The 22,627-nt window shown below is 40.8% G+C and overlaps 5 protein-coding genes across 13 annotated transcripts in view; 2 read left to right on the top strand and 3 right to left on the bottom strand.

Moving 5' to 3' along the window:
• The window catches only part of cfap54 (cilia and flagella associated 54), a 99,648-nt gene extending 93,734 nt beyond the window's left edge, over positions 1–5,914 (bottom strand). For 5 of the 7 annotated variants that reach the window (XM_074612183.1, XM_074612182.1, XM_074612184.1 and 2 more), the window contains exons 1-9: positions 4,761–5,914; positions 3,547–3,652; positions 3,083–3,232; positions 2,681–2,846; positions 2,269–2,327; positions 1,759–1,902; positions 1,307–1,420; positions 435–524; positions 150–342 (exon numbers count right to left, since the gene is read on the bottom strand). In XM_074612183.1, coding sequence (XP_074468284.1) covers positions 150–342; positions 435–524; positions 1,307–1,420; positions 1,759–1,902; positions 2,269–2,327; positions 2,681–2,846; positions 3,083–3,232; positions 3,547–3,652; positions 4,761–4,924 — 1,186 coding nt within the window. In that variant the 5' untranslated portion in view covers positions 4,925–5,914. Of the gene's footprint in view, positions 1–149; positions 343–434; positions 525–1,306; positions 1,421–1,758; positions 1,903–2,268; positions 2,328–2,680; positions 2,847–3,082; positions 3,233–3,546; positions 3,653–4,494; positions 4,647–4,760 lie in introns of those variants that run through there. The other 2 variants (XM_074612185.1, XM_074612187.1) reach the window with 2 other exon arrangements.
• Positions 5,915–6,048: 134 nt separating this feature from the next.
• Positions 6,049–8,931, top strand: LOC141753470 (alpha-crystallin B chain-like). Its single transcript, XM_074612194.1, has 3 exons — positions 6,049–6,350; positions 6,731–6,853; positions 6,942–8,931. Exons 1-3 carry the CDS (start codon positions 6,171–6,173, stop codon positions 7,131–7,133), a joined length of 495 nt encoding a protein of 164 aa, XP_074468295.1. The 5' UTR covers positions 6,049–6,170; the 3' UTR covers positions 7,134–8,931.
• Positions 8,932–9,183: 252 nt separating this feature from the next.
• Positions 9,184–10,663, bottom strand: mia (MIA SH3 domain containing). The gene is made up of 4 exons (XM_074612193.1): positions 10,267–10,663; positions 9,948–10,081; positions 9,719–9,829; positions 9,184–9,636 (listed from the first exon to the last, which is right to left on the bottom strand). Exons 1-4 carry the CDS (start codon positions 10,514–10,516, stop codon positions 9,613–9,615), a joined length of 519 nt encoding a protein of 172 aa, XP_074468294.1. The 5' UTR covers positions 10,517–10,663; the 3' UTR covers positions 9,184–9,612.
• A 165-nt stretch (positions 10,664–10,828) lies between these two features.
• On the top strand, positions 10,829–17,847 carry bicdl2 (BICD family like cargo adaptor 2). The gene is made up of 10 exons (XM_074612191.1): positions 10,829–10,909; positions 11,608–12,062; positions 13,974–14,189; positions 14,404–14,520; positions 15,537–15,683; positions 15,871–16,017; positions 16,224–16,298; positions 17,080–17,162; positions 17,262–17,376; positions 17,480–17,847. Exons 2-10 carry the CDS (start codon positions 11,820–11,822, stop codon positions 17,639–17,641), a joined length of 1,305 nt encoding a protein of 434 aa, XP_074468292.1. The 5' UTR covers positions 10,829–10,909; positions 11,608–11,819; the 3' UTR covers positions 17,642–17,847.
• A 913-nt stretch (positions 17,848–18,760) lies between these two features.
• Positions 18,761–22,563, bottom strand: LOC141753467 (mitochondrial import receptor subunit TOM40B). 3 transcript variants are annotated; one of them, XR_012590461.1, is made up of 11 exons: positions 22,407–22,563; positions 21,496–21,695; positions 21,294–21,361; positions 21,088–21,180; positions 20,875–20,976; positions 20,646–20,751; positions 20,421–20,543; positions 20,235–20,311; positions 20,048–20,150; positions 19,714–19,947; positions 18,761–19,067 (listed from the first exon to the last, which is right to left on the bottom strand). XR_012590461.1 is itself a non-coding variant. In XM_074612192.1 (10 exons), exons 2-10 carry the CDS (start codon positions 21,677–21,679, stop codon positions 19,808–19,810), a joined length of 996 nt encoding a protein of 331 aa, XP_074468293.1. In that variant the 5' UTR covers positions 21,680–21,695; positions 22,407–22,563; the 3' UTR covers positions 18,761–19,807. The 3 variants fall into 3 exon arrangements, 1 of the variants encoding a protein (XP_074468293.1); XR_012590460.1 differs by having other exon boundaries at positions 18,761–19,605; XM_074612192.1 differs by having other exon boundaries at positions 18,761–19,947.
• Positions 22,564–22,627: the final 64 nt, after the last annotated feature.

Here is a 22,627-nt window from a genome sequence, read left to right on the forward strand (position 1 = left end):
AATACACAAAGTCAGCATTCGTCACCTTAAATACCCAATTCAAATTTAAGCATTCTAAAGCATTTGCAGCACTAGCAGGTTTCCTCTTAATTGTGCACTTACTGTAATAACTGCAGAGTGTTTTTCTGTTATGCATTTGTTTTACTAACCAGATAATATACTGATGCCAGCAGACAGGAGTTCCAGGATCACCTCCTGCAGTTCTGGTTCATCTGGCATCCTCGTCTGCAGCGGCCGTCTGGTGCTGTCCCAAAGTGCTTCTAAGATGCCCAAGAACTGTGCTGCACTGCTGTCGAACAGGCTCATTAGCATGCGCTCTGTTGCAGTACGAGGCCATGGCCCCTACAGTAGATACAGGCAGGCATACGAGAACACTTTAAGGATGAGATTTAACAATGAATATGATGATATGGCAGTAAAGTGGATCTTATTACATTGGGTATGTCCTTCAAGGTGATTTTGGTTTTGGTTTTGGGTTTCCTTCTGGCCTCAAACACAGCATGTTTGAACATCATGGCAGCCAGCTGAAAAAAAGAAAGATACTAATCACCAATTTTTCATAAACCAAAGAAGAGCACATCAACACTGTAAAGGCAAAACAATAAACGTTTCCAGAACAGAAATGCTCGGCATCCAATCGCCAAAAAATGCAATTCTTGCAGAAATCTCCAAATGTCAAAAGTTCTTGGTACCAAATCACAACATGGCTTTTTCTATGGTGTTCCTCAAGGTCTTGGTGTCTTAATGTGGTATTTTGGATGGATTATTGATCATCTTTACCAATTCTCAAGTGGTAAAAAATGGTTAAATTTAGCACCAAATCTGTGTAACAAATGGTATCAACCCAAAAATTGATGCAAAAACTTCTGAGATATAATGGAGCATGGGACTATACATCCATTCTTATATTGTAAGCTCATACACTTTCACAATTTATTTTAATTCATTCAATCATTCATTTTGATTTGTGATTTATGACAAATAAATTCTTGACACACAGTGCTGAGCTGCATCTCAAATTAATCTTATGGTTCCCAGCTTTCAGATGATGTACACCACTTCTATGTGGTATTTACTGCTGACCTTTTATCTACCCCTAAACATCCCTTGTCCCCTCTAAAAAAGGGGGGGCGGACTGGTTAGATATGTTAATTGGTTATATGTTTGCATGTACTATACTATGTTCCTTGCATCCTTTTGATGTTTGCAGTTGCCTCTGAGATGTGTGAATGCTCTCCACTCTGATACTAATATTGTATCAGAATAACAGTATTATGAGTAGATTTGGGTAAGAGGAGTCTCCTGCCTTGATAGAGGCTTCTTTGTAAGCTCTCTGAGTCTCTCTGGTGGCAGGAACTTCATTCTGCTCCTCCAGCTCAGCGAGCTCATTGACTTTTTCAAGGGCTCTCCTGGCAAATTCCTGAAAGCATTTGAAGACACAAAGAACCCCACAAATGGGGAATAGGACTTTTAGAATAATTCAGAAATTTCATACAAACCCATTTGTTTGGGTATCAAGTACTATCTTGATACAGCAGATAGATATAGAAAGCATAATTTTATTACATAGTACCGTACTAAGTAATCTTCTCTAAAGCAGATTAATACCAAACAGAAAACTGCAGACAAATCAACAAAAGGTGACAGTTGGTATTTACATACAGTATAACTTATTATATCAGCCTTTGAATAGTCTGTAACCATCACAATGATTGTGTGCTTGTAGGTGTCTGGAAGCAGATGACGTGTGTCTTTCACCTCCGCCTGCACAGCGGCCTGGTTGTCATAGTAACAGTGGCAGACAGCACAGTAGAGTGTGACAATCCATGGCAGATACTTAGCAGTCATCAGAGGGATGGACAGCTCTAAACTGATGCTTGCCCACAGAAGGTACTCCAGTGCCTGGACAGGATCATAAATGGTGATATAAAGGATCATGACACCCACAATTATATCTACATTATAAATCACACACATTTCTAGTTATATCACATCATTCATTAGGTAAAAGTACCACTTAGTTTTAGGAGTCACATCTTGTCTTTTTTAGTCACAATACACCAGGGGGCAGTTAAGGACACCAACCAATGTGAAGAAGAGAGTGAATCACTGAAGACTCATATCAAATAATTAGCACAAACCACATGAACCAGTCAGTTATGGTTTTTCCAGATCTCCCATAGCCTCATTATCAAACACTTGCATTTAGAGTGTATCAGACTTGGGAAAAACAATCTTTTGATCCATCTATCATCTATCACTAAGTACCTGTGCACTACAATTCATGGTCATCAGGTAACGGCAGATGGTGTAGATGTGTAATGAACCTGGAAAAGATTAGAAAGAAAAAGAGAACAAGGTTAGTTCTACTGTAACATATAAAATACAGTAGAATCTCACATGATGATGTAATTTTGACTAAATCTATACAAACATATTCCTGGGAATCATAGAGTATCATTGGGAGGTTATTACTTTGAGTGTACTAAATCACATTAGCAGTGTTCACAAAGTTAACTTAAGTGGGTAATACCCTTGCATCTAGAACCGCACACATCCACCTTTTTGGGCACATTGTCCTGTCTCACACTTTGACAACTAAATTTGTCCTTTCAAAAGTTTCCCTCAGACAAAAGCAAATACTGAACAAAACTATATACTGTAAGTTGTACTTATATACCATTATATATTTGCCAGCAGACGTGCTCATGTTGTTGAAACGCCTGCATCATGATCCTGATGAAGTTCAGCACACGCAGCAGTTTACAGAGTCCCTTCTGGCTGAGGACGCTGTGCCTTTTCTCCTGCTCAAATATACACAGGGCACAGCCCTGCATTGCATGGATCTACAGACACACACACACACGCATATACACAACTTATATATACTGTAGATATATCAGGGTCCAGGAACAAACATCTCAAAATATCAATGACCTTTCCTCCGCATGACAAAACTTCTTAATATAAAACAACAAAGTACAACAAGCATAGCATGCTTTTCACTTCAGTCGGACTGTGAATAGTCAAACATATCACACACAGCAACCCACTGCACACAAGAATACATCATACAGTGTACCTTCATGGCAAAGTCATCTTGGTCTGTATCAAAACCGTCAGGGAAGAAGCAGGCCATGAATTGGTCCACATCTGTGATGTCAGTTATTTTCACTGAGTTGAACTGCAGCAGGTGGAGACTGTAGCCCTGACAAAGAGCGAGCTGGTACAACTACAGACGAAGAGGAGAGGGAGGAAAGATGCAATGGCAACTGTGAATGTGTGTTGTGCAGAAGACACCTTTAATAAAAAAACAAAATTGGCTAATTATGGGACCAACAGTCAGGTGCCACAACAGCAATCCAATGATGAATCCTGAGGAGGGTAAAGAGGCAGGGAGTGACAGACAACATTAAGAGAAAAGAGGTCGTTGATGTATAAACCAGACAAATTGTGTAGGCTCACAATGATACAGCTAGTAACGCAATTAACTTAGCTATGGAATCCAAATATTAGCAGGTATCAGCTAGGCTACTGTGACATTACCTTTATCCCAAAGAGAAAATCTGCAATCTGCAACATGTGCTCCTGGTACAACTTCGAAGGCAGTCGATGTTTGTACTTTTTCCATATCTCCACCAGGAATTTAATCCTACAAAATGAAAAATCTAATTTTAAACAGGCTAAGTTGTAGCAAGTTTTTTTTCAAGTTGTAGCACCTGTTCCTATGGGATATATCTATCAGACAACAAGCACTCTTTGCAATCAATTGACTGATAATAATTCAGAAACAAACAAAAAAACAAAAAAAAGCTACTTGCACATTTGGCCATTAATGGATGCTCCTGGTGGAAATGTGGAGTTTAGGATGACATATCTGAGGCCCCAATTCCTGTAAAAGTATTGTATTAAAATGGAGGCCCACATATCTTCTGGTGGCCCAGAATTTGCGTTAGTTCCGCACCTGCAGTCAAAAGCGAAGCCTTTCCTGCCTTGTTTGCTATCTTATGACTCATAAACATTCTAACACTGACAAATTGCTTATTAGTAATATTAGGTAAACAATTTATATATAATTAACTTGGCTTCATTTTTTTTCTTCTGGCGTAACTGCAATTAATATAGCTATGCTAGCTATGCTAGCGAACTGTTCACTGACTTCAGAGCTTACTGTTAACTAGCTGGAGAATAAACAGCATTAAGCTAACAGGTGTAACAGTTAACTAGTTAGTTGGAGAATAAACTGCATTCAGCTAACAGGTGTTACTGTTAACTAACGCTAGTTAGTTGGAGAATAAACAGCATTAAGTTAACAGGTGTTACAATTAATTAGTTAGTTAGAGAATAAACAGCATTAAGCTAACAGGTGTAACTGTTAACGTTACGTCAGAAGAAAAACAATGTAGCCAAGTTAATTATATGTATTTATCTAACGTTACTAATTAGCAATGTTTTCTTCCTCAGCTGTAACGTTAGCTATGCTAGCTACCTAACTGTTTCGCTCACTTCAGAGTTGACGGTTAGTTTTGCGGAGAATAAGCAGCATTAAGCTAACGGGTGTTGTGTCGAAGGCTGTTTCCCGTTGCTATGTGTTCCTCCCTACCTAAACGTGAACCTCCCAAACCATAACCAGAGACACCGTAACTAACGGTAATTTTAGAACAGGAGGGAAACACTATTGAACGGGGTAACAGACTTCAACATCAGTAACCATCATTTGAATTAGCATTAGCATAGCGTTGTCTCTTCTAATATCTCACCCTTTAGCATAAGAGCCTTGGTCTTGGTGATCTTGGTGGTCTCGGCTGGTCGAAGAAGCGACTCGTCTCATCAATGTTATAAACGAGTTAATATCCCGTTCAAAGGCTAAAACTACTGGGTTTCTTTTATCAAGTTTTCCGTAATATGAAGCCAGTAAGTCCATTTCTGCGGCAACAACGGTAATTGTGACCGACTAACGCACTTCTGTAAGCTAACTAATGTTATATCCAACAACAAACTGCTCCAAGCTACAGGGGCAAGGCACATCACCATGGTAACGATACTAAACAGACAGGAAGCGAGTAACATGAGCTCGCAAGCAATTAAATGAAGGTACTAGTAAATAAATAAGTGTTAAGATTGATTTATCCACTAATTGTAGTTTTAGATAGGAAGAGGAGACTTTGCTAAAAGACTTTGCTAAAATAAAGTGGTGCTTCCAGGAGTTCCAGACCCATTTGAAAGGAGGAAAATCAGTGACCACCAAGGTTAGGGCTAACACCCAGTTACATAACATTTTAATAGATACACAGAAACTCAAAACTATTAACAGCTTAAAGAGGGAATAAAAAAATAATTGAGAAAGGGGAGGGTATTATAACAGTGTTTGCATGATTGTTTAAAATAGTCTGTAGGATCCTAGTGCTTGCAGATAACAGATTTAATGTGTGCAGTTCTGTTGGAGACGACCCAACTGGGAGGAAGAAACAGAGACCGAAAGAAATTTGACTGGCACAACTGTTGGACAGTTGGAAAGGAGTCAGGACTTCATATTTTACATCTGAGCTCATAGCAAAATGTCACCTAATGCTGCCCCATACAAACTCATCAGTTCCCATTCAGCCTCACATCCATTCTGCACACAAACCTAAAGCTTCTGGCACTCGGAGTACAGCAGGCTAATGCTCTGGCAGCTATTCCTCAAACAAACACACACACAGAGATACAGACAGGGGCATTTCCTGGGGAATGAGTATGGGGGCATCAGCAGTACTCTGAGCCAGTGTCACCTCATGACTGGGAGAAGTGAGAGACAGAGAGTTATAGCGCGAGAGAGGGGGAGAGAGAGAGAGAGAGAGAGAGAGAGAGAAAGAGAGAGAGAGAGAGAGAGAGAGACAGTCACAGTCAGACAGATGAAACAATGATGGAGATGGAGGGATAAACAGTTGACATCATTGTTCCAGAAAGATCAGCCTGTTGGCAGAGTCACTATGCAAGTGTGCATGGGAGGTTACGGAGGGGAGGGGGATGCAGAGGATGTGAACAGAGACAGAGCCTGGGTGGGATGGGAGGGAAAGGCCTATAAATGTGGTGCAGGGGAGCACAGCAGCACCCATCTCAGACCAAGTTGAACCAAGAGTCCGCCTCCTTCATACCCGTCGTTTTTACATCTCCTCTGGAATCTCATCATGGATATCCCCATCCAGTATCCCTGGTACCGTCGGGTCTTTCCACACCGACTCTCTGACATCTCCTTGGCAGAACCTCTCACGGATTGGCCACTAATCTGGCCCTTCCCTCGGTCCTTCCCCTGGATACGCCCTTCGTTCATGCGTTGGTTCAACTGGCCCGACAATGGACACAGTGAGGTAAAGTAAAATCCACCTGTGTCCTTAAAATAATTAAATTGTCTTGTGTAAAATACCCACAAGTTGGCTTCTAACTGAAAAATATCTCTTCTAGAACTACTTTTCATAACATCAGCATTAATGACTAATGTACTGCAGTGTGTAGAATGATGTGACAGGCCATTAAAATGCACAGGCATCTTTAATATGTGAGATTTGTATCTATGATTTTTCATTATTGAGTCAAATATGCCACTGAAGACACAGTCTCTGTATAATTTAGTATGAGTCTTGCACTGAGATGACAATAACAAGCTATTGTGTGTGTTTTCGTGCTCAGCTGACTCCAGGCTGCAGGCATGCAACAGAATTTGTTCGTAACAGCTGTATTGTCTGTATAGATGCGTGTTGAAAAGGATCGCTACGTAATTTTTCTGGATGTAAAGCATTTCTCACCTGAAGAGCTGTCCGTCAATGTCAGCGAGGAGTTCATCACAATACACGGCAAACATGAGGGCAGACAGGTCAGAGGGACTACAGAGATCTGCAGAAATTAAGTCAAACTAAATTGGTGACAAGTAACTCATATACTGATTCTAATTCTGTTTCCAGGACGACCACGGCTTTGTGTCAAGGGAGTTTCTGAGGAAGTACAGGCTTCCTGCTGGCGTGTCAGGTGCTGAGGTCACCTCCAGTCTGTCATTTGATGGGATCCTTACAATCACTGCGCCTAGGTCATCTCCTGGCTCCGAGCGCACTATTCCTGTTTCCTGTGAAGATGGAACACCGAAACAGAAAATGTAGAGCCTGACGCTCTTCACACTGTTTCACTACTAACCCCAAATGTTTTTATATTTAACCTGTTACAGTTTTGTTGGCAGTTTAGTAGACAATATACAGTAGGCAGGCATACAGGTCTATATAAGTGCCTTTTAATAAACTGGTATCTAATTCCTAACTCACTGTGATGTCTCTGCAAGACAATGGTGCTTTAAAACCAAAGGCTAATATGTTGAGCTCATGTAACAAAGTCTATTTGACAAAGTTTTGTATAGACACAGAGGGGTGAGGTGCTGGATAGAGTTAATTTCCCTATCACAAGCCTACAGAATCCCTCTTTAAACCATACCTATATATCTGCCAGAAACCTCTATTTAAATGACTCATTAAAGGTACAGTGTGTAGGATTTGGCGATGGTGTGGTTGCAGATTGCAACAAACTGAATACCATTCCACTCACTCCTCCCTTTCTAAGACTGTGGTAATGTGAGCTGCCGAGTGCAAAACTGTGGTTACCGCAGTAACAAGCATTTTGGTGGCCTTCAGGAAATGTGAAAACGTAAAAAGTCTCTCTCTAGAGCCAGTGTTTGGTTTGTCCGTTATGAGCTACTGTAGAAACATGACGGAGCAACATGGCGGACTCTGTGAAGAGGACCTGCTCTCTATGTAGATATGAAGGGCTCATTCTAAGCAGGTGATTATACACTAAAGAAAACTAGAATATTATATTCCATTTTTGCTAATTGATCCCCCCGAAATGACACACACTGTTCCTTTAAGGGCATGTAATCATATTTTGAAAGGCATTTCCTTTCCTTCATAAGGCATTTACGAATTTGATATAATGTCTGTACTGGCTTTTCAGTTTAGTGACAAAATTGTTTTAAGGAAGTGGAAATGTAAAGACTTTCTCAAAATTGTCCACTGAAGATGATAACAGACTAAAATTGTCAAACTTAATTGTGTCTACAGTACACGGTGCTGTCTGAGTGGGTATGAGTAAGATGCCAACTGTGCTTTGTTTGTTGGTTTCTGTATGTGTGAGGAGGAGGGAATTCTCTGGATATGCAGTAATTTTTTAGTTTGTTCACTAAAAGAAAGCCACCAAAAGACTTGGACCGGGTGTGTGTGTGTGTGTGTGTGTGTGTGTGTGTGTGAAGAAGGAGGGTGAATGAGCAGTATAGGGAAAGTAGTGGATGATGGAGATGTTTGGAGACGGACAGCTTTTTATCACTGGGCTCCTTTTCCACAGGGAGCATAGCCTCTGAGCTGCTATAAGGAAAGTGTGTGTGAATGTATGTGAGAGTTAGTGCATTATGTGCTTGTAGATGCAACAGTTACAGCCCTATATCATTCCTTCAAATTGGCAACAACCCTCTGGCATGTTAACACAGAAAACAACAGATAGAATAAATGTTGAGACTCAAAATCGTAGGCCTGCTGTGTGTTCTTTTTTATGTCTGAAGTTTTGCACACATTACATCTGGGGAGAAGATACTTTCCTCCTTGACTTAAAGGTGCAGTGTGTAGGATTAAGTGGCATCTGGTGGTGTGGTTGCAGATTGCAACCAACTGAATACCCCTCCGCTCACCCCTCCCTTTACAAGCATGTCAGAGAACTACGGTGGCCTTCAGGTGACGTAAAAACACGGAAGGCTCTCTCTAGAGCCAGTGTTTGGTTTGTCCGTTCTGGGCTACTGCAGAAACATGGTGGAGCAACATGGCGTACTCCGTGAAGAGGACCTGCTCCCTATGTAGATATGAAGGGCTCATTCTAAGCTAACGAAAACACGATTCTTAGTTTCAGGTGATTATACACAAATGAATACATAGTTATGACTATTATATTCCATTTTTGCTAATAGATCCCCCCTAAATCCTACACACTTTAAAACAATAACCGTCTCATATCACATATTATGCATAGAGGTTTTTATTTGTTTTGTCAGGTATAGACTTTCGTAATAATAATCGTTCTTTCAAAAATAAGTCCAGGTGCCTTATTTCAGTGTCATTCTTTAAAGTCCATCTTCTGAAAAGTTTTTTGATTTGTAGTATATTGCTTTACTACAAAAGTCTGCTTCATTGTTCAATGTTTTCAATGCACCACAAATTAAAAGATCAGCTTCTTTTGTGTCACACAATCATCATGTCGTCTCTTTTTAAAACACAACTAACTTTTTTCAATTTGACAAATACTTTTAACATCTGCAAAACATATATAAACAGCAAGATGGAGTATTACAGAGAATAAAACAGACACAAGTAAAATATAGAGAGTTGAGCAGCAACAGTCCTTTCTTCAGCGCCTGGAAACCTTAATTATGAAATCTAATTGCAATCTAGTATCATACGTTGTTGTGCAGAGCCGGTAATATCTTCTAAGGTGCAGATTGTGGATAAGAAAACCTACATATTGTCAATAATGTGTGTAAGATCATATGTGAGTTATCTTGTAATGTAGTTGACAAGAATGTTGTTCTCTTTATCGGAAAAGGCAACATCAGTTACAGTAGAAGTCCCATTTCTGGAAATAAGAAGAGAGGGAGAATTAGGAGAAAGCATCACATGATGCACACATGTATGTGGATGTGTGTGTGTTCACCTACAGTAGACTTGACCTCGGTGCTGGCTGGCATGAGAGGATGAGTCTCCTCCACGACACTGCTGGGGAAGTGGCCGATGCGAGCCTCCTGCTGTCCGTAATAGGAGTCTTGTACCTGCAAACAGATGATAAAGTTATTGACAACAAAGAGTGTGAGTGCTGCACGTGGATACAAAACGTCCTCATCACTTCCAACATAGATACACAAGGTTAAGAGCTGCGTCAAAGCTTACACTGCCGGCCCAGAAGAGGTTCCCTCTGTCCTTCAGCATTGCGTACACATAGATGAGCTGTCCCTGTCTGATGGGGATGAATCTGCAGTCTCCAGGGTAGTAGTCCTGCAGTGCACGAGCTATCAAGATAGGATCTGTGCAGAAATATAGAGGGAGACTGAGGCATCATATTGAGGACTCTTGCAGTTTGTAATATTTGACATATTTCTATGCAAGTTAAAAAAGTTCTGCATTGGTATTATCATTTCAATTAAAAGTTCTATAACATGGTCACAACATAACACAGCAGCAAAAAGCAGTGGGGGAGTGTGCTACTTACGGCTGCATTCAGAATCAGCGCAGAGTTTCTTGTCAGAGAGTTTAGGCATCTGCCTTCCAGCTTCAGAGGTTGGCAGCAAAAGCCACACTGAGAGAGAAAGCCAGAGTTTGTAAGGCATGTCTGTGTGTAAGTGAACGCACCTTATGATCCAAAGGCCTTGTTTTACGCTCGGCTTTTTGTCTGTATGCCGTCTCTTGAGAAGGAGGTGCAGTGATGGCAGTCCCCTTTTTCTACTCTCCCTACCCCTCATACATGAACACACACACACAGAGCTCCTTTCAACTCTTTAGCAGGTAAACAGGATGGGGGATGAGGAGGAGGGCCAGATTAGACAGACCCCTGCTTGTTTTCCTGACCTTCCCCTCTCTCCATCTCTCAACCCGTGTCACCCCCACTCAATCAGCAGTGTACCAACACATTCCTCAGAGGTAATCTGTGTTTTCCTCTACCTTGTTCAGCCACTAGATGTCACAGCATTTGCTCTCTTTACCTCTCTGACTCAGGAGGTGGAGCCGCTGGCTGTATTTACATATGTTTCCACTGCCAAGGAAACCAGCTGAGCCTCTCCTGTGCAAACACACACACATACTCACCAAACAGGAAGACTATACCTGTTTGGTGTGAGTTGGCTGGGAACTGTCAGGTAAGACAGACTTTAATTTTTCTTCTTTCGAAGCCAAAGGGTTCATAGAGGTTCTGTTAGTTCTCATAATGAAAACAGATGATATTAAAAGTAGAAATTTCTTCATTATTTTAGCTTTTAAATTCATTTAAACAGGATGACAGCATGGTTTCATGGTAGTGAAATGTATTGACAGGTGAGATGGCAGAGTTTGACGTCAAAGACAGAAATGTCAGGGGAGACTTAAGAGCAACGATATTGTGACCAAAATTTTGGTTTTATAGACAGAACGTATATATATGATCCTGCACTGACTGAAAATCACAATATGTGTAGCAGTGTCTTTTCAAGCTTTATTTGGGGGGGGAGACAACACAACAGCAAGACTTTCAAGACTAAGATTTGATTACTTTAGAGACTGTTCTAGGAACATTCAAGACTTTGTTGTAATGATAGGAAATAGTGGAGCTCAATACCTTTGGAATTTAGGGAGGGGAGCCGAACAAAGATAATAGTGGAGCTGGTATTTCGGTCAGAGTAACAAAAGCACCTGTTTGACAAAAGACCTCCTTAAAGGCCATGTGAGATTATATTACTAGAAAACAACCAGTGTGATACTCACACAAGTTGTCATACTTGTCCTGAATTCCACAGTTCCAGCCAATAAATCTGTTTATAGTGGTTTTCTGTGCTATTGATTGACTCTCTTGCCCATAGAGTTATACCTGTGAAGAAGATTGAATGATAACAGCATTAGGACCATTGGCACCACAGTGGAGAACAAGTTTGGCAGAGACATACCTGGAATACAAAATTAAAACTCATCAACCCACTCCAGACCAGATCATCAAGCAACAGAAAAGGATTCTACCGAAAGAAAGTTCAAGAGCTGGGATGATGCTGTCTAACTGACTCCTACAAGCTATCAACAATGTTCACCAACAATAAAAAGAGCCTCCCGTCCCACAGCCTGGAGGACTCCTTCTTCCCTCTCTCCCCATCCTCCTCAGTCTCACTCTCCTTTGCTCTCCCCTCGTCCACGTCTCCTGGCAGCAGTGACAGCGGAGGAGGGATAGAGACGGATCTGATACTGGCTGCAGAGCTAGGACAGGCTTTGCTGGAGAAGAACGAGGAGCTGGCAGCCTCTCTGGAGCAGAGGGAGAAGGAGCTGGAGGTAAGGATGAACAGTGTTTCTTGTGACTATGTAAACTTTCTAACACTAAGAAATATAATGAGGTGGGAATAAAAGGAGCACTAACAACTTCTTACCAACAAGCAAATGACACGTGAGTGATTCTAGCCTGTAGGGCAAATCATTATAAATGTGGCAAGACTTGTAAGTCCGTATCTAAGAATGATCAAGGTTCAATTTGTTCCACCTTAGATAATGGAAATCACAGTTCTCCCACCACAATCAACAAAAATGTAGGATTTAAAAACCTATTTAAAATAAGAAGATATAAAAATAGCATAAAATATATTCCAAAAGTGATACATTTAAAAAAAAAAAAAAAAAAAAAAATAATAATGATGAGGGAATAAAAAAATGGATTTACTACTGATGTCAAATTTTGACATACTTGTCCCACACTTTTGTGTCTTTACAATTAGACAAACAATTAGACAGATGACTGCAATAAAGAATGAAAATAGCACAAAAAAAGGTCATGGATGGATAAATGAATTTAGATATTATTATTGTTATTATTAATTATAAAAAATGGTAGCAGCAATGGTAGTATTTTTATTGCCGTTTTAAACACTGGATTCCTGGAAGTATTTTTTCTTACCACAGTGGCTCAGGGTTTGATCCGACCTGCGGCCCATTGCTACACGTTATCCCCCCTCTTTGTTCCTCTTTCATAACTATCACTGTCACTATCAAATGAAGGCAAATACCAAAACATTATCTTAAAAAAAGAGGTATGAATGTATCCCTGAACAGAACAGGCCCTTTCCACTGAAGACATGTTGACATGTCGCAGAAGGAAAAGCTCAGGTGTAAATAAAGAATAATGATGGCTGCATTCCATTTAGCTGCTTCAGTTTCCGGGTCCTGGCAGAACTAACTGGGACACTTAAATACAACAGAGCCATTGTTATTATAAGTAACACCTGTGTTTGCCTACAAGTCAAATTGTCTGCTGTGAAAAAGGCCTATTCTGTTTTTCAAGAACTAGCGTCACTGAATCTAATCTTGTTGACTCCAAACACTTGCTGCCTGAAAAACAGACACATTTGTTTTAATTTCACTTCACATTTAAAGGAACATTGTGTACAATTTCAGGGGATTATTGGCAGAAATGGAATATAATATTCAGAACTACGTTTTCTTTAGTGTATAATCACCTGAAACTAAGAATCATTGTGTTTCGTTAGCTTAGAATGAGCCCTTCATATCTACAGAGGGAGCAGGTCCTCTTCACGGAGTCCGCCATGTTGCTGCACCATGTTTCTACAGTCGCCCAGAACGGGGTAGTATCTAGTAGGGAACCTGCAAGTTGGGGAAAACTCTCGCAAGATGGTTAAGGTTAGGCATCGATCTTGAATAGTTAAGGTTAGGATAGGTCGTCGGGCAGCAAGTCTCGCAAGACTTTTTGCAAGTTTTTGCAGATCTCAGATCAGATTTCACAATTTGCGGGATACCTTCTAGACACGACCCCAGAACGGACAAACCAAACACTGGCTGTAGAGAGAGCCTTTCACGTTTTTACGTTACCTGAAGGCCACCGTAGTTCTCTGACACACTTGTAAAACTGTGGTAATGTGAGACACAGAGTGCAAAACCGTGGTACCACCAGCCGCCGTCGGACTTCCATTGCACCTAAAGTAGTGTTATTATGTAAGGATGGCCTCTGAGCGAGGCGAACAGCGTTAACACGGTTTTGCACTCTGTCTTAGAAAGGGAGGTGTGAGTGCAGGGGTACTCAGTTAGTTGCAATCTGCAACCACACTGCTAGATTTCGCCAAATCCTACACACTGCCCTTGAAGTAACAAGAATACAGACACGTAAATTATCCATGTATTTCAATATCTGATATTTTCATGTTACCCTGAAGACAGTTAATGTGTTTAATGTTTCAGGCTTTACAGCAGGAGAAGCATGTTCTGCACAGGAAGCTGGACATGAATGAACTGGCGTCCGGGCAGAGAGAGGCAGAGCTGACTGCAGATTTAACTGCTTTGAGGGCCGAGCTGGAGCAACATCGCAGCCAAGGGCGCGACCGACGGAAGGATGAGAGCGAAAAGCTGACTCAGTTAGCCAATCACAACCAACGCTTGGTGGAGCAGCTAGCAGAGGTTGGTATATACTAGCAGTGAACCACCTTAACCCTGTCTTGAGAAGCTGTTAGCCCACAAAAGAACATCACAAGTATGTTATGCTAAATAGCATGTTGGAATAGTCTGCATAAGTGTGATGTCACGTCACAGTCATGCAGACGGGAGCAATGCAGACTAGCAGGTTTATGGCGTCCCGTCTTTCACTCAACTTTTCCATCTTCCACCCACTCAGGCTGTAACGCTGGAACACTCCTTGAGGACCGAGCTTCGTTCCCTCAGAGAAGAGATGGACGAATCATCTTTCAGCCGAAATATCAACTTCACACAATTAGGGAACATTCAAGCGGAGGTATAACCGACCAGTCACTTCTTAATGTTTTACACAAGCAAAGCAATGCCAAAGTAACTGGAGCAATTTTAGTGTGACAGTCATGAACACAGTATGCTATCTTCAATGCTGCAGGATAGTCAGTCATACACAAAAAGCATTACATTTCAAACAAGGCCAAATAACGTGAAATTATAATTTAATGTGAAAGTAAGGAGAGCTGTTTCTAAAGGTGCTATTGATAACATACAGCCACTAGATGTCACATTCTTCCTCCCCCGTTCCATCGCATTCACTTCACAACAAGTCGTTACCAGGCACTTATCGTCAATCTGACGACCCAGCGATACCACCTGATACCAACGTTGTTTTACTATTGGCTCACAAGCCTTGTTAGAAGTGGGAACCAAACGTCTTCCACAAAACAAAACAAAAAAATAATTTTGGAGCCGCCAAAATATTAAATCATAATATTTTTGTTTTTAGAAAAAGCCATATTCGTCTACATAAAAATGTTATCAACACTACCTTTAAGTCTTGTGGGGAAAGTCCATGCAGTCTCAAGTCCTTGATGGCAAGTCCAAGTCCTGTCTGTATGCTGACCATTAAATGATATGGCATGTGTTTGCAGTGTTCTATATAGATGAAACCAAGTCCTTTCAAAGAATTATGCCTCATAATTAAATGTCCAAGGCCTGCGTGTCATTGTTTTGGCATGTTACCCAGTCAAAACTTGAGACTCAAAACTTTTCTGTTTTGAAGTCTCAAGTTAGTCTCATTGAAGTCAAGTTGAAATCAAATTTTGAGTTCTGTTTTGGTCTGTTTGAGTCTGACTCGAGTAAGTCTCAAGACTATAGCCTTATCGCTAAGCACCAATGGAGATATTAGCAGAATAAACGCACAGAGATTTAACTGACTTGGGGGCCTAAGTATCCATATCTCAAAGCACCAAAATCAAGTTATAAGTCTTTCTAATTACTAAAATGTACTTCTTTCATTTCATTGTTTACTCAGTACTTTCTCTTCTTCCCGTACAGAACAGAGTTTTGCTGGAGCGGCGGTCCCACATGGAGGCACAACTAAAAGCCTCACAGGAGGACAGCGTCAGACTCCGCACAGAGAGAGACAGACTGAGAGACAGACTGTCGGAACTACAGATAAAACTGAGAGAGAAAGAAGCAGAGGTGAGGATCAATGACTGACTGGTATTAAAGATTAACTGTATATAGTTGAAAGATGAAGCCAGGGGGAGAATCATGTGCTGCAGGAGATATTTACTCTTTCATTAATACAAGTCATGAAAGTGACTGAGCTCTTGATCTGTGTATGTTTGTGCCCATCTCTCACCATGTGTGTTTGTTTGTTCTACAGATAGAGCAGGAGCAGGGAGTGGTGTTTGAGCTGCGAACGGTGAATCGCTCTCTACAGCAAAAAGCTCTGAACCTGGGAGAAGACAGCCTTCTGGACAGCACACAAACACAACCTTTGTCTCTGCACAGTGAAATTCAGCAATCACAGGTACACACACACACACTCAAAACACAGAGTAACTGCACCGACTTCCTTCTTTTGATAGTTTAAGACTGATACCAACCGGTCTCCAAAATCCCCAACCTCTTTGTACCGAAATTTGCATCTACAGAACAAACACCTGGTACAGTAATCATCGTTCTGATCTGACTGACATTTCTATTTGTTGTGTTGTTGTGTACATCTCTAACCAGGCTAAAGAGGCTCTTCTAGCTCACTCCACAGTCCTGCAAGCAAGAGATGAAGAGATACAAGCGCTCAAAGAGGAGGTCTGTTGAACTGTATACAAACACACATACACTTTCAAAAACACAATTTAACTTGATGATTGACCTGAGAAGATGAAATGTTGCTGGTTTCCATTTTAATGGATTAGGAATGTCTTAAATGGGAGGAAATCCTTGCTACTATAGCAATAGATTTGTCTAGAGTACAAGCAAAGGAGTGTGATTAGTTGTTTAAATCATTAAAAAAGGTATACTCAACTTTTCAGTGAAGTAGGAGACCTTTTTATGTCCATACTTGAAATTAATATTTACATAATAATATATTCTGGATGTTTTTTGTGGGAAAACATTCCTAAAGGGGATTTTTAAAGGGGACATATTATAAACTCACTTTTTCAGTGGTTGTGCACATACATTTGGGGATCTGGAGTGCCTACCAACCCACAAACTGTGAAATAAGACAACCCTATCAGTTTTTTAGGACTGCCTAGATCAGAAAACATGTGATTCAACAAGCCATTCAGATTTGGCTCCCCTTCCTATAGGTCACATGCAGGCTCATTAGAATATATCGGCCACAGCTTAAGAACTACCTTTGCAAAGGTGCACCACATTTAGAGATACAGTATAAGAGAAATCATATGTTTTTGAACATTAAAGCATGTAAAAATGTTCTAGTATGAACCTGAAAATGAGCATGATATGCCTCCTTTAAAATGTATAGTGATGATGGAAACCTGAGTATTTAAAATAAAAACGAAAGAAAAAATATTGTAATTACGATAATTACAATATGTTTGCATTTCAATGTCACACTTTGCAGCTGCAATCTCAAAAAGAAGAGCTGGAGTCTTTGAGGCAGGAAATTGAGCCATTTAGAAGCCCTCCTGGACAGCCAAGCTACAGGTAATGCTACACAACAACATATTTGTCTATCTGAATTATTCTCATTTCATTTGAGCCCACAGCGATATATGTTTTGCTAATCATCATATCAATGTGCAGTTTCTTAGAGAGTGAATTGGCTACAGTGCGTCAGGAGAAAGAATCACTAACTCAGCAGCTTCTCAACACCATCAAACACAAGGTGGTGCTGTCTCAAGAGCTGGAGGCCTGGCAGGTGAGTTTGTGTAGAGGGATAGAAAATTCTAAATTATGTCTTTCGGCAACACGTTTAAAATAGTTTACAAGCAGAATATTGTTTTGCCATCATCCTGTTGCAGGAGGACATGCGGTTGGTGATCAATCAGCAGGTGCGGCAAAGGGAGGAGGACAGACAGAAGGAGCGAGAGAAAAACAACGCAGTGGGACTTCAAAGGAGCAAGTCTTTGAGACTGAAGGGAGAAGGAGGGAAGGGATTCTTCTCCTTTTTCAAAGACAAATAACAGAGAGAAGTAGCCGGAGTTTAAATGGACCTTTATCTTTGCCACTGTGAGCTCCTGCAGCAAGATAATGTACACTGTAATGTGTATATCAGCGTCAACAAGTGAAATGTTTACAGACCTATGATATTTATATATATATATATATATATATGTACAGAATGTCAGTCAGAATTTACTATTTTATATTAAAAATGTAAAGCCATCAATGTGTCTCTATTGGATGGTTTATAATCTGTTGTTTGTTTGTCACCACGGTATCTTAAAGCTGCATTTTATTTATTTTCTTGGTCTTTCTGACTGAGTTCAGACAGAATGCAAAGAAAATTTTAGAGGCGGTGCATTCACTTGCATACAATATCAATAGAAAGACATGATTAGACGCAAAAGTTTGCATGAATTCCGGGACTTTATGAAACCGTTTCATAAATGCTCAGAGGGGAGAGGAATAAGGAGTAAGACTGGAAGAAAGCAACAGAAAGTTAGTTAAATAACAGAGAGGTCTGAGTTCAGTCAGAGGCTAAGCTGAACACAAACACAATGGTGTGTCCATTGCTAGCTAGCTAGCTAGCACACTGGCTGTTTGCAGCAAAAACACACAAACTGTCCAGCGGTCAAAGGCAAAAATTTGCTGTCCGAGTACACCTTGTGGAACAGCAACCCAAGGTGAACACAAAACAGACACATTAGGGCTTCATAAAGTTGTTATGTCGAACATATTAGCAACTATTTAAACATCCAGCAGACATGGAGAAACATTAACATTAATTTGGAGTCTCTGGTGCTTCCGGACACACAATAAATATCCTAAATTCATTCTACTTTTAGCTTTGTTTTGGTCTTTAACAATTCCTGAGAAAAATATATGGCTCTTTAGTTTGCTAGATGATAAACTATGTATGTAGAACCAAAACAAAGAGCTAAAGGAGGCTAAAAAGCACCTTGGTGCTGAGGGTGCGTTCAGAGCTAGGTGGTAATTTTCCATTGGTTTGTCACGATGAGTGACCACCCTCATATTACATGTAGACATTTCATATCATTAAATTGATAAGTGGAGCTTTAAAACACAATGTTGCTATATCTACAAGTGCAATGTATTAATGCGGAAGAAGAAAAAACATGATAGAAATAACATCTTTAATAAATTAAGTCCAAAAAGACAGTCGCTCCCTAAATGTATAAATAATACATATGCAACTTAAACAGGACTGGAAATGCCCTGAAGCAGCGTGAGTAGTGCAGGTTGCATACAGGTCAGTGTTTCCACATGCCTTTATCTGTATACATACAGTACAGTCCTGGCTCAGCAGAGTCAGTGCATAGCCACTCTCACATCCCTTCACTGGAGGTTAGTATGTATGGAGCAGCACCTTTTCTCTTACACTCAGCAGGCTGTTGGTTCATGTGTGGTATCTCACAGTTTTATATGCTGGCAAAAAAAAGATGTGCACACAATCACTTACTCATACACACAGTTTTAAGGATCACACTGGCGTTTTAGCACGATTTTACCCATATTAATTTTCTGCCGACCACTTTGTTTTTAGATTGATCCTCTAGGCATTAGGGATAAAAAAACAAAACAGTAAGCCAATATAGAGATTGAAAAAAGAATAAGGTGAATTTGATCATTTGTATTACCTATCCTAAATAGGTTTCTTGTTTCTACAAATTGATTTCTTTCTTTAGAAAATGGTCAGCAGAAAGGTCAGGTATACAAGGTTTATAGTTAATGGGCTAAAACATGAAAAACACAATTATCTTTCCATATAATCTATATACATTACATTTCTTTATGACTACTTACAGTATAAAACCTTAAGTTATATTCCATTTACAGTACAGTATGCCTCTCATCCTTTCTGTTTCCGTTGTCAAGAAGGTGATGTGCAGTTTGGTTTCAGGGGGAAAGTAACACATCTCCAGTCACAGTTGTTGAGCATCTTGAAATGTTCAACCATTTTTTCCTGTTAAATCCAATCAGAACACATCACCTCCATTTTGAGAGGTAGGTTTCAAGCCCAGAGTTTTGAGCTTCAATGCCCAAACAATCCACGATACTCAGGTGGTTTTACCTTGGAAGATGGGGTCATCATGAAGCCTCTGAAACAGGTCTCTGGATGGATGTCCTGACAGCAAGCTGGAACTCTGGCAGGGGTTAGGGGAGGGTTATCCTACGTTGATGCCTAGGCCCACTTGCAGCTTGTCCCCTCTGTGATTTACAAAGGCACCCATAATCAGGGTGGCAGGGAGCGGGGTCAGACGCTTCTCCAACACGCCTCCTATTATGCACCGACTGTTTATCATACCTGGATACACACACATATAAAAGATCTCATATACTGAATGCTTTCTTCATAATTTTCATTCAGCATTACATTTGACTCAAAGTTGCAGAAAGAAATTTACCTCGAAAGACCATGTTGGCTTCTGGGAGTTCCATCTGGTACCCAAATGAGGTTGTGGTCTCCTGCGTCCTGGTACTGGCTTCAAACTCCACACCGACTTGGATCTGGTGAACACAAACATATGCACATTTTCAATATGCACCAAAAGTAAATGGTGTGTTCATACAGTACGGTGGCATTTGCCGTACCTGTTTATTGGCTCTGTGATAGTAGCTAGCATGGGCACCTCCTTTCCCAGCATTCAGCGTTGCCACCCAGTTAGGTCCTACATGGATAGAGACAAAAAAGACGAAACGCCGCTGCAAAATCACGCAAAACAGATCAGGAAGCTCAATCAAATCTGGTGTTTAAAGCAGATTAGCAATGAAACGCACTTGAGTACTGTCCAGCCAGAGTAAGAATTCCTCCTTCCTCTGCTCGGCCCCGATGGTAGACCAGCTCCCCTCCTAAAACCAGCCCAGAAGACACACTCTGCAGGAAGTGTGCCACGAGGATAACTGTCCAAGAGAAACACACACAGATACATAATAGATATATCACAATAATGTATTTTGTTGCTAAATTGACAGTTGTATAAAATTCCACCAGTCATTTCTCACCTGATTCTCTGAGGACGTCTGGATTGGCTACTGTCACAGCAGCAGTGAAGTCGTTCCCTCTGTACTCAGTTTCAAACTGCCACGTTACAAACTGGGACTGCTGGGTCTAAAACACAATCAGCAGTTCAAATATTAAGTCGTTTGCAGCAAACAGCATTCATTTTGTGTAATGTAAAGTGACAGTGTCTGAACATGGGATGGGATAGATGGACAGATATTAGGATGTCACCTGGAACACTGTTCTGGCTCGTACGCGCTCAGTGAGATGCAGCAGAGCGTGAGCGTTCAGACTGCCTGAAGAGTCCATCTCACCGATCAATGCTGGAGCGTCCTAAAAATGTAAGGAAGGAGCAAGATGCAACCGGTCAACGTTCTATACACCTAAGCACATTAATGATAACGTAGTGGTGACATATTTATTATGTGATGACTTGTGCTTGACCTTGTCCTTGCTGAAATCATCCGACTGCAGATGCTCCACATGGAATCGATAGTATGAAGGACTAACAGCACTGAGGTGGAGAGTATGACTGACCTGGAAGCCAACACATACATCATGTTAATGATAAGGCATTATGACATTTTCAGATGTAAGAGCCTTATTATCTTTACAACAAATTGTTGGAATGTGAATTAATGTGGGTGGACCTTGAAGAAGCTGCTCAGAGTTTTATTGAGGATCATCTTTACTCCCTCAATCTGTTGAGGAAACACATCTGGGGAGATAGGGAGAAAAACAGTCAGATCAAAAACATTACTACTTGTCTGTATGTAGGGCCTGCTGTGTGGTCGGCACCTCTTTATTACCATTGTGTGACCTACACAGTTCTTACTTTTTAGCCAGACGTACCTTTGCAGCTCCTGTGGAGAGAGTGAAAGCTGCCTGGGTTGGGTAGGCGGCCATCTCTCCTCTCCCAGCGTGGCGGACTGTCCCAGTGAGCAGGATGTGCGTCCCAGCGAGAAGGAGGTGGGTCCGTGGAGAAAGGCCAGTTCTGATGGCCCGGACCGGAAGACAAAGCCAGAACGCTGCCCATGTGGGCGCAACAATTCCTACAATACACAAAGAGAAAAAGGACAGATTTATATGCTCTTTTCACAGCACCCAATTTGACATGGCATTGCAGGGTAAACCCAGGTATAATTAATAACATTAATTATGGCCCTGGTAATGTGCATGCTGGCTGACTGGAAAGGCAGTGACACACTAAATCGAATAGGACCATAATTAATTTGATCAATTACACCTGTGTTTACCCTGCTATGACATGTCAAAATGACTGCTGTGAAAAGGGCCAATTATGATGCTATTACCATTTATTTGTATCACCTGCATCCTGTACCTGCACTATTTAAAGTCAGACTCTGTCCTATATGAAGAGGCAGAGCATAAACCATGCCCTGATAATATAAAGAAAACCCATTTCCCTTACAAAATGGAGCATTTAAATATAAATATATAATAAGGTCCGTTACTGTACAAACACCTACACTCAGAGAGTTACAGAATAAGTTACTGACATCAAAGATGCAAACAAAATTAAGAATACAAACGTATATTGTTAAATGTATCACTCTGGTTTTTTAAACTAGTTGATATTCGATTTAAAACTTGAGCTGCAAGAATGATTACGACTATGTGCATCATGCAAGGCTGGCTGATGTGTTCATAGGCAGGTGCAGCAGCATTTCCGTTAGCTAGCATGACCTTAGCTTCAGCAAAAACACTCATATCTGTGCGCCACTTATTGTGTTACCACCTACTTCCGCTGTTATCAAGAGACGTTAAAATCCGGAGCGGAACTGAGAATTGCACATTAGAAACAATGTCAGGTAGAATTTCCCATAGATAAACTACTATATACGAGAAGGTAAGTGATGCTGAGATCAACTGATGCTGCCTCCTCCAGATGTGATGCGCCACCCTGCAAATATGTCCCCCTGGAAACACGACGGGGATTATGTGGTGTGAGAAATTACGCCTT

The sequence above is a fragment of the Sebastes fasciatus genome, chromosome 16 (genome assembly GCF_043250625.1).
Source record: "Sebastes fasciatus isolate fSebFas1 chromosome 16, fSebFas1.pri, whole genome shotgun sequence".
Classification (NCBI taxonomy): Eukaryota; Metazoa; Chordata; class Actinopteri; order Perciformes; family Sebastidae; genus Sebastes; species Sebastes fasciatus.